The following is a 17,620-nucleotide window of genomic DNA, read 5'->3' on the forward strand; positions in this document are numbered from 1 at the left end:
TCATTTTATTCAGAAGTTTTACAGTATTGTCTCTAAAATGATCCCCACTAGAGAGAAAAATAACGGGCTTTATATATATATTCTTATACAGCATTCCTTATCTTACAGATGAGCTCAGTGAAAATGTTGCGTCCTCGTCTCAATAGCATTCTTTTCAAGCTCACATTTGAAGAACACGTAAACAACATCAAACCAAGCATCATAGCAGTAACTCTGGCCTGTGAAGAACTGAAGAAAAGTGAAAGCTTTAACAGACTTTTAGAGTTAGTTCTTTTGGTTGGAAACTACATGAACTCAGGCTCAAGAAATGCCCAGTCTTTGGGTTTTAAGATCAACTTTCTCTGTAAGGTAAGATAACACTTTATAATGCCAATTTACAGCAATAATCTCATCTACGAGAGGGGTCACTTTAAATAGCAATAGTACGTAAGCCCAAAAAAGTATCCTTTAAAAGGATGAATTTTATGGCACGTGAATTAAAACAGATAAATGATTTTTTAAAACCTTACTGTAGTAAAATCTCAAAGACTGCAAATTCTTTTGTAGTATATTACTCAGCTCTTGCTGATCAAATCTTTCTGGAGTTTTTAGGTCCAAAAAAAATTGCTTTTATAAAGTAGATGCAATCTTGTATTTCAGTCCCTTCAAACTTACTTTATGTCTCTCCAAAAAGTATTTGAGGAGCTAAATTCAATGAGGTGATAGCCAGAAATTGCCTTCTGAATATGCTTTGCATTTTCTCCTCCAAGAAAATAATACCCTTTATTGTTGAATAGTGTTGTGTTATTAAACTTATACTAGGTATCTAGTGCATTAACTAAAAGTTTTTTAAAAATCAAGTGATAATCGTTTTATTGTTTTGATTACGCTTTCATTCTTGTGAAAAGTAAACAAAGAAACAGACAAGTGCAAAAGTGATGGTATATGTCCATTTCTAGGTTAGCGCAAACCACCTTATTAAAGGAAAAGATCTGTCTGTTACACAAGAAAACTGAACAGACTCTGAGGGGAAGGCCTGTAAGAAAGCTGGAGACAAAAATAAGTCTGAAAACAAGCGATGTATCTTTGACATCTCAGCATTGTTTCACTTTTTTTTTTTTTCTTTCACCTCTGAAAACATTACAGAACTTTGGTTAGTTCTTGAAGTATATTATTACAAGAATCCCCAATCTAGGAATGGATATAAATTTATTTTCTATTCATGCATTAAATAGATGTGCATTACATGTACATGGACTAGCATTTTAATATGTATCAAAAATGATTTGCTCCTGGTAGTTCTCACCCAGACAGACATAAAGAATAACATTTGTAGATATACTAGGATGCATAATGAAATTGTATCTGTTTACTCCCGATTTATTTTTGAGGGGTGTAAGGAAAGAAAGCAAGGAAGATAGGGAAGATGGTCTGGCATGCTAGATTTTTGTCAAAAAAATATTTTTGGTCCCTCTTCTTATGATATTAGGGGACATGTGCAATTATTTGATAATACCAACAAGAATAAGGCTATGCTTGTAATAAATTAGAATAACTTATACCCCGATTTGTAAGATAAACTAAATATTTAAGACTTTTTCATTTTATTGCACATCATATACTCAACACTAGTAAAAGCATCTTTTATCAAGACGCTACTTGTTTAGAGTACACACTATAGGCACAGTGAGTGAATCTTAAAGTGTTCTTGGTTGGCGATTACAAAAATATTATAAATTAAGAGAAAATATCATTGGAATTTGTATTGTTACCTATTTCACATTTAATTCATATAAAAAAGACATTTAAAACAAATTATCCTAATTTGAACAAATATGTACCTTTTTTAAGTGTCTTAATTTCACACTATTCAAATTAATTACATGAACTGATATTTTTGAGGCAAGAATGAATACGTCATTTATACATAGGAACAAAAAATTATATTAATCTCACAGAAGGATTGTACAGTTGCATCTTGTATTTTGGAGAGAGGCTTCTTCCTGTCATCTACCTGTCAAATAAAAGTTCTTCCACACAGCGCTGGTCTGACATCTATCACTTAGAGGTATGCTCAAAGGATTCAGCACAAAGATTTTTGCCAACTTCAAATAAAATAAAAAATAATCTTATGGGAAATACTAGCATGTAGTAATAGATGTTCTAAAAGAGAAAGAAGTGAATGTTTAAAAATCTTCTGCCCTCTCCCACTTTTCAGTAGGATTTTTATCTTCAGGGAAATACTTGTCATTAAGAAAGAAATATCATATAGATGTATGATATTCCCACAATATCTAGGATTAAAAGGATGCTCCTGGAATACAAACGATTCTGAGTAGATGTAAATGTCTAAAATGACAGAAATTTACTGAAGTACATAGAAATAGTTAGCTTAGGTTTATAAACTGTTCGAAACTGAGTTAACTACTGATGTATGATTAGCTAGAATTGGTGTTAAATTCCAGTTCTGTTGTAAGATTACTTGGTTGATTTCTCTCAGTGTTTGTTTTTTTTTGTTGTTGTTGCTGTTAAAAAAAATAGCAGAGAACTTTCTTTGCAGGGCACTGATTATGCTTTTAAAATGATACCATTTACCTAATTAATATTCTAATGATAATTTATTTTCTCAGTGAATTTAAAACTGTAATCTACTGCTTTTCACATGAAGCTATAGATTATGTTAAAATATTCACCTAGTTAAAAAGGAACCACAACATAAGCAGTTAAACTTATCAGATGTTTCTTGTAGTAAAGTAATATTAAAAATTCAGATGGTCACAATTAGCTCCTATAATATTTGGGAAGAAAAGGAAAACAGACGGGTTAACTTAAATGTCAAATATCACTAAAGGGTACCATTACTATAAGTAACTACCCTCACCACAAAATACTTTGTTCATTTGCAGCAGTGTATTATCATTTTGTGAGTCACCAATCCAGGGTGCTGAACTGTAATAAAAATCATTTCTATGCAGATGAGTTTCCAATGTTAGCTTGGCCCCTGCTTGCCTGTTGGTTATTAAAATTCTAACCAATAGCAGTGTTGTACTTCAGGGCCATTTGTTGTTTATGTTTTCAGTGTGTAATAACATATAATCTACATAAGAATGAAACATTTAAAAATACTTAGCACTCCCTAGGCACTAAGCTTTGTGGGGTATATCAGATAAGGATCTTTGTTTGCAAGCAACAGAAAGTGACTCTGCCTGATTTAAGCAAAAAGTAGAATTTATAAGGAGCTCAGCCAGAAACTGAGGAAAGGCTGAAGAACTTGGCCTTTAAAAGAGTAGCAACTATGTCAGCTTTGAGAATGCAGAGAGCAGGAATGAATGGAAAGTCTTTCCAGGAAGTTGCCTCTGGGGTATATTCCATTTTCTTCCTCCTTTCCTTGTATTTGATTCAAATTCTAATTAGAAAGAGAGACCAATTGGCCTGGCATAGATTATCAGAATACCCTTTGTCCAAGGGAGGGCAAAGAACCTTGATTGACAGTGCTACCAAGACTACTGTGATGGATGATTGGTCATGCCCTAAAGGAGGCTGTTACCAAGGATGAGGATACCGAAGGTTAGGGGCAGATGAAGGGATAAAAGCCAGGCCTGAACAAACAAAGGCAAAACAAAACAGATGGTCGGTATACCAGGGGATACAAACATTACAGAAGACACACAGAAAGCTCAAGGAGCTTGTGATACAGTTGAGTAGCCGGGAAATATACATACAGAATATTATGTAATGTCACAATATACTTCTAGCAATGAATATAAAAAATAATGGCCATTGAGATTACTTTCAGATTAGCAGGACTTCAGGAGGGAGGAATTTTTGGTGATGGGCGTGGCAGTGAGTGGTACTCATAAATTAGAACAGAAGGATCTTGAAGGATAGATATAATTAAGTTATACGAAGGGAAGAAGCCATAACCTTACAAGATGGAAGAACACTGGCCTTAGAACTTACATTTTAGCTTCCATTTTGCCCATCTCTAGCTAAATTTTCATGGCCAAGTCACTTACTCTCTCCAAACCTGTTTCTTCATCTATACATGAGGAAATATACAGTGACCCTTTTTTATTTTCATAGGGTTGTTTTCAGGGTCAAATAAAACGATCTTTGTCACAGTACTTTGAAGAATTGTAGTGTTAAAAATGGTAGTAGTTCTTTTTAATGATGGTATATGACTAGGAATAATCATGATGTGTTTGAAGATGAATTAGAAAACTACACTGCCTGGAATATTGGGTGTATGTTGGAAACAAATAACATTGGTAGGCAGGTTGTGAGAAGATTTTGAGTAATTTGTATACTAGCTTCAGTATCTTTTTTTTTTTTTTTTTGGCGGTACGCGAGCCTCTCACTGTTGTGGCCTCTCCCGTCGTTGTGGAGCACAGGCTCCGGATGTGCAGGCTCAGTGGCCATGGCTCACGGGCCCAGCCGCTCCGCGGCATGTGGGATCTTCCCAGACCGGGGCACGAACCCGTGTCCCCTGCATCGGCAGGCGGACTCCCAACCACTGCGCCACCAGGGAAGCCCTAGCTTTAGTATCTTGCCTCTGTAACTTTTTTTTTTTAAAAATCACTCACAGCCCATTTTATAACTTATGAAGGCCAAAAACCTTTGTTTTTCTGCCTTGAGTTAATATCTCCTTCACCCATACTGTGACTTTCCAGTCATTCTAGTTGGACAGAGAGACATAACAAATTATGGTATGGTATAATGATGTGTTTTTGTACAGATGTTAAATATGGCATACAAAGAACCTGAAGAAAACATTTAGTTTTACTGTGGAGAAGATTTTAGATATCTAACTTTAATTTAGTAGGGTTAATAGAGTAATGTAATTTTGCTACTTTTTTCTAAGATTCATCATTTATATAAAGTGAATGTAACATAAAGGCCTTATTTCCTAGAGGTCATCACATGGTATTAGTGGCAGAGTATTACAAATATCTCCCCAAATATACAAAAGAAGGCATCTATCTCCCCTAGAGAAGTTGTAAGATGTAGAGTGAATTAGGTTCAGTTTCAGTGTGAAATATAATGTACCAGAAAATGTGATTTGTAAGGAAAATGCTGTCTATGGAAGCACAATTTAGAAATTTGTAATTCAAGAGAAAATCTATAAAAGATCTAAGCAAAAAGTTACATCTAAGTATTCTAAAAATTTTACAGTATCTAATAGTTTTTAGCTGAAATGATATGGATTATCTCTATCTAAACTTAGAACCTCAACATTAGAAAGTATCTAATCTAGCCCCTTCAGCCTGCAGATGAGAAAACTGACCATTAGAGAAGTGAAATACTTTGGTTGGTGTGTTGGTCAGCTTGTGCTGCCATAAAATAATACTGTAGGCTGGGTGGCTTAAACAACAGAAATTTACTAACACACCATTGTAAAGCAATTATACTCCAATAAAGATGTTAAAAAAAAAAACATAAGTCATAAAAAACAAAAAAAAAACAGAAATTTATTTTCTCATAGTCTTGGAGATTGGAAGTTCAAGATCAAGATGCTAGCCTGGTTGGTATATGGTGAGGACTTACTTTCTGAATTGCAGACAGCCACCTTCTTACTAGGTGACAGTCAGGTTCATAAAGCTGGATATAGCGACCAACTGTTTTGGTTTACCCAGGACTAAGAGCTTTCCTGGGATTCAGGACTTTCACTACTAAAATTGGGACAGTCCTAGGCAAACTGGGACAGTTGGTCACTTTAGTTATGAAACTAGAGGTAGAGTCTTGGCCTCCTGATTACGCTTTCTCTCTTTCTCTCTCTCACCCTTTTTTTAAAAACATGTAACTGGAACAGCTTGCCTTTTGCATTTTTATAATGTCCTTTGCTACTCTTCTTCATCTGGTTTTTACCCTTTAGCTCTACTTCTCTGATTACCACTACACACTGTGAGTATAATTATTGTAGGACTGTTCACACTGCACTTTAATTATTTTATCTCTCTTTCTCTCTAAAGACTCAGAACTCATGGAGGGTGGTTATTATTTTATTCTACATTTTATCTCCAGTGTCTATTGTATAGGAAGCCCTCAATAGATTACTATTGAATGAAAGGTAGGCAATTTGATTAAATAAAAGAATTTGTTGTGAGTGTTCAATATGAGTATTAGCATTTTTTTAAGTGAATTTAGTGTCTCACAGATATAGAGTGTATATTTTTACCAGTGAAAGTATTAAATATGTAAGTGTAACACTATGCTATGGTTTAGTTGTAAAAAACATAAAAATGTATTATTTGCTATCAATATAAACCAAAAATTCACCCTCAAATATGGGTTAATAAATAAATATGGGACTATTAATTTAAAACCAAAGATATTGTTGAAAATAACCACTGTAGAATATACTGAAAGGCACCTTAGCAAAGGTTAATAAATCCTGGTCACTAGTCTACACACTTGGTTGCCTTTGCTTTTACAGTTTAGATGTATCCCTTGTGATTCAGAGAGGTTTATTATTATTAACGCCATGTTGTAAATTAGAAAACTAAAACCCAGTGAGGTTATGCAATTCTTTTCAAGATCAGAAAGCTAGTAAATGTCCAAGTTTGGGCCTAAATCTAGGTTTTCTGTGTCCAAAACCTTGCAACACACTGCCTCTCGCTAAATTGTAACAGAAGGTTTAGTCATATATGGTTCATTTCCTGGAAGCATTACAGAACCAACTCTGCCCCTTACAGAGTACTGAAAATGGGGAAAATCACAGGTGCACTTTCTTGACTCTCCAGTAGCTTGTAAAATGAGGAATCTCTCTTTTTTATTATTCAAATTGAACTAGAAGTCATTGGAGGAATATTAATAGAAAGTTTGTCTTCCTCTAATAGATTTTAATGTATCCGGGTAATGGAACCTATATATTTGTAATAAAATAACACCAAATAATCTGCATAATTATAGAGCAATCACTTGCTTTGTATGTACAGGCTCTCAGACCATATCAGTTTTGTGGAGGCAGGGTTGGCTGCTCTTCTCAATACATATTTTCTACAAATGGACATCTGTTCTCCAGAGAGATGGCTTACCCAGGATCACTCAGTATTGGAGGCAAAGTTAGAATCCCACTTTTCCTGGGACTCAAATTATTTCAGTGGCTCAAGGTAGTTTTTAGAATTTGATGATCTCTTTTGCTTCACTCAAATATGCTTTTTCCTATAAGACGGTGTATGGCATTATTTGGATTTGGGGGAGATGTGATTGATAATTTGCTAGGAAGAAAATTGCTTTGAGGGAGATAATTTGTCCTGGAACAATTCTGTGTAAGGGAAGATTAGATTCTCTGTCAAGAACAGGGTTGGATGGAATGTTAGGTCCTCTTACCAAGCTTTCCTTTTTTTCCCTGTGGGTCCTTTTAGCCTGCCTTCCTGTGGGCTCTTTGCAGCAGAGTTTTCAGCTGGTGATCTCTATGATTCACCTGTTATAATCAGTGATATAAGATCTAAAGCTACAGCAAAATACAGAGGTGGTCACTCATGTTACTTTGCATTTTAAAATGTCACCACATAAAATAGTGATACACCATATCTTTCGTTCATAATTCATGACCAATAGACACAAACATCTCAAGTTAAGGCTTTGTCTGTGCCTCATTATATTAAGTTGAAGCAAGAACATTCACCATTGTTGACCTCTGAAATAACTAAGCACCATAGAATGACATAAGGACAGGATATCATTCTTAATGTTAAATGGTTTTCTTTGTTCAGCTTATTTGATGGTCGACCTTTATTTAAATCCTTTGTGTTGTATTGTATTGTGCTTAATGGGTTCTCATCATTGAGAACCATTCAGTGTTGAAAAGATGAATGTTCAACTCTTGTGTGACTATGTCAGTGGTGACATTTTAGATTCAGTTTTTATAACTGTCAAGGGTTTTGTTTCCTGTAGTTCTTCACAAAAATCAGTATACCCAAAGTTGTGATTTTCAAAGAGCAAGCATTAATATTACTTAAGTCAGTAAATGCAGAAATGTTTAAATTTAAAGAACTCTACATTTATTTGTTTAAAGAAACAATTCTCCATAAGTTCTTTTAATTCCCATATGTTATTAATTATATGTCCTCAAGCACATATTATTAATCAGTGCATGCGGACTTGTGCACATGGGCAAATGGTAATACTGAAAGATTGCTTCAGTCATCTCATTTCTCCAGTAATCAAGATGTGTGGATACCAGCTCAGAAATCCAATCCAGAGTCCTCACCTCCAGTGTCCTTCATGCCATTTAAAAATCTGAGGGAAACACAGGCTACTTCTGAGGTTCTCTTTTTAAAAATACAGCCCTCTAAGAGTTGGGAACATATGAGCCCGTCTCCCTAATTTTGTAATCCCGTGAATACGCTACCAAATGCTTTGAAGATTGTCCTTCAGTTTGAAAATCAGCTTTTTTTCCACTTCTAAGATGTAAGGTACCTAGTCTCTTTATATCCCTATACTATAGTGGTCTGCACATACAGATTGACTCCTTAAGTAGAAAGAAAACTTGATGAAGGTAGTGTGTGTTTCTGTCTTTAGAGGTGCTTTCTTCTAAGATAGATATCTCAATTATTCCAAATGGTCACAACATTTTCCAGATTTATGTTAATGTGGAGATGCATTGTATCTTTCTTATTCTCTGTAGCCTATGTTACAGAATTGAGATGGGAGAAAAGACTGACTGCTATATCAGCAGGGGTAAAACTATATGATCATGTTAGGCACAGGGATTAACCTATTTTGTAGATGTACTTCAAATTGGTATAGTTATGAAATATATGTCTATGAGAATACCTTTTTTGAAATCTTGAGCTCTGATGAAAAGAAACAGACTCACACATTTATTTTCCTGCTTCCCTCTAAAAATACAGAGTTTCCATGAGCTTATTTAAAGATTTTTCTCTAAGTTGAAATATTCATTAATTTACCTTCATTGCTACAAATTAGTCAGCTAATACTTTAAATGTAACACTTGTTTGTTTTCTCAGAATTTGATTGCATCTGTTTAGATATTATCACATTTACAACACTATAGGTTGTGTGAAAACTTCATTATATTCCCCCAATTTTCAGTTTATTAAATTCTCTGGAGAACAGTAGTTTATAAATGTAATTTGTCTGATACAGACTTGTTTAGTATTCCTTGTCAATACAGGCTGCTTTGGAAACATTTTTTTTTTCCCTCTCAATATTTTTTTCTATTTTACTTATATATGTGAAAATGTTCTGTCCTCTAAACACATACACACACACACACACACACACACACACACACACACACACACACACACACACACACACACACCCAAGACTCTTAATTCTTAATATTGTGATGCCTATGCTGCTAGCCCTGGTTTTAACTTCTCTGTGTTACAGTTAAATCTGCCTTCCATTAGTCTAGATAACTTGATATGGGGGTAACATGAATATATATTGTACATACATACACACTTGCCTTGTGGACTAGTTATGCCTAGTTACTGTACTCCCCTATGCAAACACATGATATTTTTGATATGGAAGAGATTCCAATTTTTGAAAGTTTTATGTTAGGGGAAGGAGTGAGAAAAAGGAATTAAAAGCCAGACCCAATCAAAAAGTGTGTGTGTGTGTGTGTGTGTGTGTGTGTGTGTGTGTGTGTGTGTGTAGAGAGAGAGAATGAGAGTGGGAGAGAGAGATTGAGAGACAAAATAAGAGAGAGAATGAAGGAGTGAGAAAGTTTCAGCAATGGTTTTCAGAATTGGATGATCAGAGAGAAATAAGATTGAGTTAAATACTTCTTACATGTAAATTGACAAACTTGTAAAGAGCTTTTAAAAATGCAAAGTATGAGTTGCCATATTATGCTCCTTATCTTCTGCCAATAATAATTATTTAAAAAGCCAACAATATATATTTGTATAGAGAACTATAGTGAGGGGTATAATTTGTTTCCAGTAGGGGACTCATGCATGGCTTTGTTTATGACTCATTAAATACAGACTCATTTCAAGGAAACAAAAACAACGAATACATCTGTATTTTATTTCATTTTTAAAATTTTATCTTCTTACATTGATATGAAAAACACAGTCAACTTAATACTGTGCCATAAAGATACTCATTGAAGTCATTGTGACTAAACAATAATGGATATAGTTAACTGTTCTATTGGATAGTATGGCTGGCAGAGATGAATAATTCTCTAGTTTATAAAAAAGCTTTTTTTTTTTGGTTCTTGATGAGTCTCCCATATATCAGGAGTGGCAATAAATAATTTCAGCACTGGAGCAGACCAAAAAAATGATGATTTATGGGACTAGCTGTAGGTCTTGCTAGGTTCACCACAAAGACTGTTTCCATAGAGGATTTAAATGAACCCAGCTGGCTTAGTATTCTGTGAATTGCTTTAGTCATTTTCTGAGTTTAATCTTATGACTGATTTTGTAATTCTCACAGTGGGGGAAAGTTGACAACATGAACAGCATTTAGTGAATATAATTAGGAAGCTTGAAGACAAATGCCTTTTTACTCTATAAAAGCTTTGTTCAAAGGGGATTTCGACCCTGTATGAGACTGTTGTTCAAAACAATGTGGCTACTGTGACTGAATGTGAGTGATTATCTTACAAACTGATTTTCCTGTCCAATGAAACCATACTAATGAAGGCATGGCAGAACTTTAAGAAGGAGGGCTGATGACCATGGAAGGGGGTTTATAAGCAGTTAATATTCAAATAAAACTCTGAACATCCAATTATCCCTAATAATTTTAGGGAATCTAAGAAGTATTTATATACATATAAATACATTTTAGCTAGTATTTGGGCAGCAAGTTGGCCACATTTATTGATTATTTTCTGTGGAGCCTTGTGCTAGATGCTTTGCAGGGATAAAGAGAAATAAAACATATGTCTCAGGCTTCCCTGGTGGCGCAGTGGTTGAGAGTCTGCCTGCCGATGCAGGGGACGCGGGTTCGTGCCCCAGTCCGGGAGGGTCCCATGTGCTGCGGAGCGGCTTGGCCAGTGGGCCATGGCCGCTGGGCCTGTGCGTCCAGAGCCTGTGCTCCGCCGCGGGAGAGGTCACGGCAGTGAGAGGCCCACGTACCGCAGAAAACAAAAACAAAACCATATGTCTTTATTCCTTGAGGGCCTGATGAGCTAGTTGCCAAATACAGAACATTGTAATACTAAAACAAGAGACAGGGAGGAAAATAGGGAAAAATGGGGTGGAGAGCAGGGGGGAGATGGCTTTTATATAATAGCACACATGAAAAATAATCTACATTGTTATAAATACTGGTTAACTAACTACAAAATAACAAAGTACTCTGTTATTTATATGATAGCCCATACTATAAAGCTGCCCCCCTCTTCTTTAGAAAGGAAAAGCACAATACCAGCCTTACTTACAACATGTGCTTTACTTCTCTCCCACAAACCAAAGCTTAGATTTTGCTTTTCCTGACTTCTGTCATGGGGACGAGCACACAGACTTGCCATTCATTTTTTTTCATCTTTTTTTTTTTTTTTTAAATCTGCATTCTCAGAATATCTCTTGCCTTTTATGGTACAGTAAGAGTATCTTTAAAACTGATTTTCATAAGTTTCTACCTGCTTTCTATAATTAGGTCTTATTATTTTTAAAATTTTGGACAAAATTAATCAGTACCTGTTCAAAAACATTAATATAATGGTACCACTGTATGACTGTTATGTGTCTCTACCCTTCCTTATTCGCTAATTGGACAAAAAAAAAAATCAAGTAATATTTCTTTTAACAAGAGAATGCCCTGAGATTTTTCAGATAAATTAAATAAGAATGAAGAAAGTCACTGTTTAATGCTCTGTGTGAGGGATCACTCTTTGGAATCCAAGCAACTTAGTATGAGGAAATATAAGCTATTCAGAAGTTCACTATTTAGAAAAAGGAACTGAATCTTAAAATACAAGCAAATAACTAGATACTTTTTTAAAATTTTTATTGAAATATAGTTGATTTACAATGTTGTATTAGTTTCAGGTGTACAGAAGAGTGATTCAGTTATACATATATGTTTATATATTCTTTTTCATATTCTTTTCCCATATATATTATTACAGAATACTGAGTATAGTTCGCTGTGCTATATAGCACCAGCCCCAAACTTTTTGGCACCAGGGACCAGTTTCGTGGAAGACAGTTTTTCCACGGACTGGGGGCGGGGTGAGGGGGATGGTTCGGGGGGTAATGCAAGCGACAGGGAGCCCTGGGGAGCGGCAGATGAAGCTTTGCTTGCTGGCCAGCCCACTGCTCATCTCCTGCTGTGCGGCCCGGTTCCCAACAGGCCAAAGACCCGTACCAGTTTGTGGCCCGGGGGTTGGGGACCCCTGCTATACAGTAGGTCCTTGTCGGTTGTCTATTTTATATATAGTAGTATGTATATGTTAATTGCAAACTCCTTATTAGATACTTATATCAAAACAGAATATTTTACTTTGGAAACCTGTGCTGAAGGAAGTTGAAAAGCGTTGTAAGCTATTGAAAGATTTGGGGAGAGATGCTGATGTATGATTCCAAGGATTTTTCATCAGCCACAGCCTGGTTCATTCAAATCTTTTCATGTTTACAAGTTTCAGCTTTCATGAAATATACGAGAAATATAGAGAAAGGCCTGGGTACTTGTCAATTTCTGAAAGCATCTCCGTAGGTCTTTTGTTTGTTTGTTGTGTTAATTATTTCAGAAGTAAAATATGTTCACAATCAAGAGAGATTTGAACTTAACCTGTAATTTTTTAAAGTAACTTAACTAAAATATAATTGACATACAGTCAAATTGACTCATTTTTAAGTATACAGTCTGATTAAATTTGTTATTTGTATATACTGCAATCAAGGCACGAAACGGTTCTATCAACCTGTAGTTTCTTCATGCCCCTTTGCAGTCAATCCCCAATCCCAGCTCCAGGCAACCTCTTATTTGCTTTCGGTCACTATAGTTTTACCTTTTTCTAGAATTTCATATGAATGAGATCATCCAATAATGTAGTCTTTTGTGTTACTTTGTATTTGGTGTGGCTTTCACTCAGCATAATATTGTGGCATATATCAGTAGTTCATTTTTATTACTGAATAATATTCCACTGTATGCATATACCACATTTTTATTCATCAGTTGATGGACATTTGGGTTGTTTCTACTTTGTGTCTATTACAAATAATGCTGCTCTTAATATTCATGTACAGGACATAAATTTCTTTTATCTTGGGTAAATACCTAGGACTGGGAGTGCTGTGTCTTATGGAAAGTAAGGTTTAATTTTAAAAGATACTGTTTTCCAAAATGCCTGTACCATTTTGTATTCACACCTACAATTAAACCATAAGGACATATCATTTCATACCTGTGAGATGGGCAAAATTTTAAAAATTCTGATAATATCAAGTATGACTAAGAATATGTGTCAAGGGGAACTACTGGTGAGAATGTAACTTGGTACCTCTATTTTGGAAAACAATTTGGTAAAATTTAGAAATGCTGAAGATACAATAACCAGAAATGCAACTCCTAGTATATTCTCTAGATAAGCGCTTACATAAGGACTCTGGAGACATGTACAAGAATAATCACTCTGTAGACATGTAAAGAAATAATCATTATCAATAGATTAAAAAGACAACCCATAGAATGGGAGAAAGTATTTGTAAATCACATATCTGATAAAGGATTAATATCCAAAATACATAAAGAACTCCTACAACTGAACAACAACAACAACAACAAAACACAAGCAACCTAATTCAAAAATGAGCAAAAGATTTTAAGACATTTTTCTAAAGAAGATGGCCAATGAACACATGAAAATATGTTCAACATCACTAATCATTAAGGAAATGTGAATCAAAACCACAATGAGATACCACTTCATATCCATTAGGATGGCTATTATCTAAAAAAACAGAAAACAAAAGTGTTAGAGAGGAAATGGAGAAATTGGCACCCTTGTGGACTGACTTGTGTGAATGTTAAATGGTCCAGCCCCTGTGGAAAATAGTATGGTAGTTACTCAAAAAATTAAACATGGAATTACTGTATGATGCAGCATTCCACTTCTGGATGTACACGTAAAAGAATTGAAAGCAGAGACTTGAACACATATTTGTATACCAGTATTCATGGCAGCATTATATTCACAATAGCCAAAGGTGTGAGCAACCTAAGTGTCCACTGACAGATGAATGGATGAGCAAAATGTGGTATATACATACAAAGGGATATTATTCAGCCTTTAAAAAGAAGGAAATTCTGGTATATCCTACAGCATGGATGAACCTTGAAGACATTATGCTAAGTGTAATAAGCCAGACACATTAGGACAAATATTGATAATTCCACTTAATTGAGGTACCTAGAATAGACAAATTAATAGAGACAGAAAGTAGAGTAGTGGTTGCTAGGGGGTGGGGAGGGGAGAGGGGGATGGGGAATTACTGTTTAATGGGTACAGTTTCAGTATGGGAAAAAGTTCTGGAGATGGACAGTGGTGATGGTTGCACACAGTGTTGAATGTACTTAACACCACTTTGCTGTATACTTAAAAATGCTTAAAATGGTAAATTTTATTTTACGTGTATTTTACTATAATAAAAGAATGTTCACGGCACCATTATCTATAAGAATATCAGTAATAATGACTCCCCCACCCTCCAAAAAAAGGAAACTAGATAATGGAAATGGTCAACACGGGACTGTAACTAAAATTAATTATTTTCATGTGGTGGAATAATATACAGTCGTGAAAACAAATGAATGGACATAGCTAATTATGTAACTCACCCCTAAGTAGCCGCTCCTCAGATTCTAATTATACTTTAGCAATATTACATGTCTTGGGCCTTAAAGGTTGTTCTTAAATAGCTAAAACCACTATTGATTTGCACCTCCAAATGTCATTTATTTACACTGTATATAGATAGTAAGATCAATTCTATACACCCAATTGGTGGTGGTGATAATCTTTAAACTATGTACAGAAAAAAAAAAAAAAACTCTTCCACCCACTCTCAAACCTCATGCATATTAAACAGTTTTGTTAAGTAAAATCCTCATGACAATAATGGTCACAAGTTTTAGTTAAATGCTTAAACCATTTCTGAGAGAAACCACTGAAGACCTTAGGGATGTTCATGCTTGTAAACTATTTCTATACCAATTTAGAATAACTTGATTTTGTTGAAACCATTCTCAGAAGAACTTCTATTTGGTAAGCCTCCTATAGGCAGGTTGATTAACTAAGAGCTGTTGAAAGTGCCAGACCAGATTTTCTTTTTAAAGTATAGACATAATTCATTAAGTCTTTCTGGCCTTTCCTCAAATAAGGACAAAATGGTTGTTGATTTGCCACTGGTGCTGGCTACTTCAGGCTAACGCATATGCAGGATATTCTCCCTGAATGCGTAAGTAGGGCTAGAAGGGGAAATGGTGAGAGGTGAAGCAGGAAGAACAGGAAAGCAAAATTTGCCTCTCCGGGAAACTCACATCGCCACTGTCCTGCTGGGCCTGGAGGTGCAATTGAGATGAATCCTTATGCCATTTTCATGTTGTCATGGTTTCAAGTTTAAGCCCTCCTTTCACAGATTGCTGCCATAAATTATGCTAACAAGTGTAAAACTCTTATACTGCTTGATTTTTACACAGTTGATATCATCTGTTCCCTTTTTATAAGAAATACCACTTAATACCGAAATCAAGAGCATAAAAACGGGACAGTCAGGCCTACATAAAGAATTAAGACATCTTTCTACCCTAGATTACATTTGGCTGAATTAGCGTCAGCCCTGGTCATGTAGTACCCAGAAAAGCATTTTGGGTGAGAGTTAGAAATAAAGCCAGGAAAGCGTGTATGAAACCTGTCTGGTCTCCGCTGTAAAGCTAATGTCTTTATGGTAATTGCAATCCTTAACAATACATTATCTTTCTCAATGTTATTGCAGCATGTGGTGGTGTTGAAGAAAGCAATAATTTGTAAACAACCCTTGGCAGAGAGCACAGAACTTAATTTTGTTTAAATAAAGGAGACAAACATTAGAATTCACGTGCTGTACCAAGACTGGCATGCAGTAGTAGTTGTTTTGGTATATGCACTGGAGCATTCCTGATTGCTTAAATATTAACTGTTCCATGAATATACAAATATAATAGGGAAAATAGGAGCCATGATTAGGGAAAATTTTTGCTAAAAGAACTGAAGTTGAATGATCTGATCGTACTGATAATCTAGGTGGGTTTATTCCAATGATTCAACCAGATTCCTTCACTGCATTCCACTATCTCCTTTCCTTCTAAGGACAATTCGATGTAAATGTGGATCATGTGGCATTGCTATCCGTCAGAACCCTTTTCTTGACACAGAGGGATTAGGCAATTCTGGGTTTTCCTGAGTAAAGGACCTGTTGATAAGTTTGCTGAATTTCATGTGGCCATTTGTATAAACACCAGAGGAAAAAGGAGGGGATGTGTCTAGAAAGGCCTTCCTTCTGATACAGTCTAGAGACATGGACTTTTATCTCACATTGAAGTTTTTTTCAATTTTTATTGAAGTATAGTTGCTGTACAATATTATGTAAGTTACAGGTGTACAATATAGTGAGTCACAATTTAAAAAAAATTTAATGGTCGTACTCCATTATAGTTATTATAAAATATTGGCTATATTCCCTGTGTTGTACAATATATCCTTGTAGCTTATTTGATACATAACAATTTGTAGCTCTTAATCCTCTACTCCTATCTTGCCCCTCCTCCCCCTTCCCTCTCCCCACTGATAACCACTAGTTTACTCTCTAAATCTGAGTCTACTTCTTTTTTGTTACATTCACTACTTTGTTGTATATTTTAGATTATATCACATTGAAGTTTTAATACTCTTAGACCTGCTTAAACGCATCCTGAAAATTTTCCTTAAGTAACGTCCACTCTGCCTTACCACGGCATTTCTTACAATCTTTACATGAAAATCAGTTTCATCTCTGATATTCATTCTACAGCAATTCATGCAAGAAAACCTGGTGTTTATCCTGCACATTCTTGCTTCTTCTGGAAGAGAATATTCTCTGGCAGCTGGCTGAATATTTGCTTGTTTAGTCATTCTGAGAATTCTCTGGGCCACTCTGCAAGTTGGATGTAAGATTTCTTTAGCTGGGGGCATACGGTCCACAACTTTGTTCCTACATAGTGTGTGGTAACGCAGGAACACATTCTCACTCTTGGCCTTCCACCGCAAATGCTGTTGCCGACATTGGAGATGCAGTATCAGAATGTGCCTGTGTCATGGACAGGGATGATGCTTCCCCCCTTTTGCCCTCTTTCTCTTTACATTCACCCGCTGTTGTCTGATCTCTGTAGGTTCATGCGAAGAAACTCTGTTTCACATATGGGTCACGGTGTTTGTCTACTTAGAGCCAGTACACATTAGCCCGGAAATTAGGACTGGTGAAATACATTTGCAAGGCAAGACTTTTTAGGGAAAGCATTGAAACCTGATGTCTGCAACTGACATTTGTTATTCTGATTCAAAAATTCTTGAGTAAATATTTAAACATTAATTCAGATTTGCCAGTAAGAAGTGAGTTTGCAGCTTGAGTTAGAGTTGGAAGGGGTAAACGATCTCCTGGGTTACCTAGTCCATCACTCTGATAAT

The 17,620-nt window shown here is 35.5% G+C and overlaps 1 protein-coding gene across 6 annotated transcripts in view; it reads left to right on the forward strand.

Annotated features, from left to right (window-relative positions):
- Window positions 1–17,620, forward strand: part of DIAPH2 (diaphanous related formin 2) — an 889,270-nt gene that overhangs the window by 443,945 nt on the left and 427,705 nt on the right. For all 6 annotated transcript variants that reach the window (XM_082864620.1, XM_082864622.1, XM_082864621.1 and 3 more), the window contains one exon: window positions 109–348. In XM_082864620.1, the coding sequence (XP_082720746.1) occupies window positions 109–348 (240 nt within the window). The remainder of the gene's footprint in view (window positions 1–108; window positions 349–17,620) is intronic.

Source organism: Leucopleurus acutus, assembly GCF_964270905.1.
Source record: "Leucopleurus acutus genome assembly, chromosome: X".
Taxonomy (NCBI): domain Eukaryota; kingdom Metazoa; phylum Chordata; class Mammalia; order Artiodactyla; family Delphinidae; genus Leucopleurus; species Leucopleurus acutus.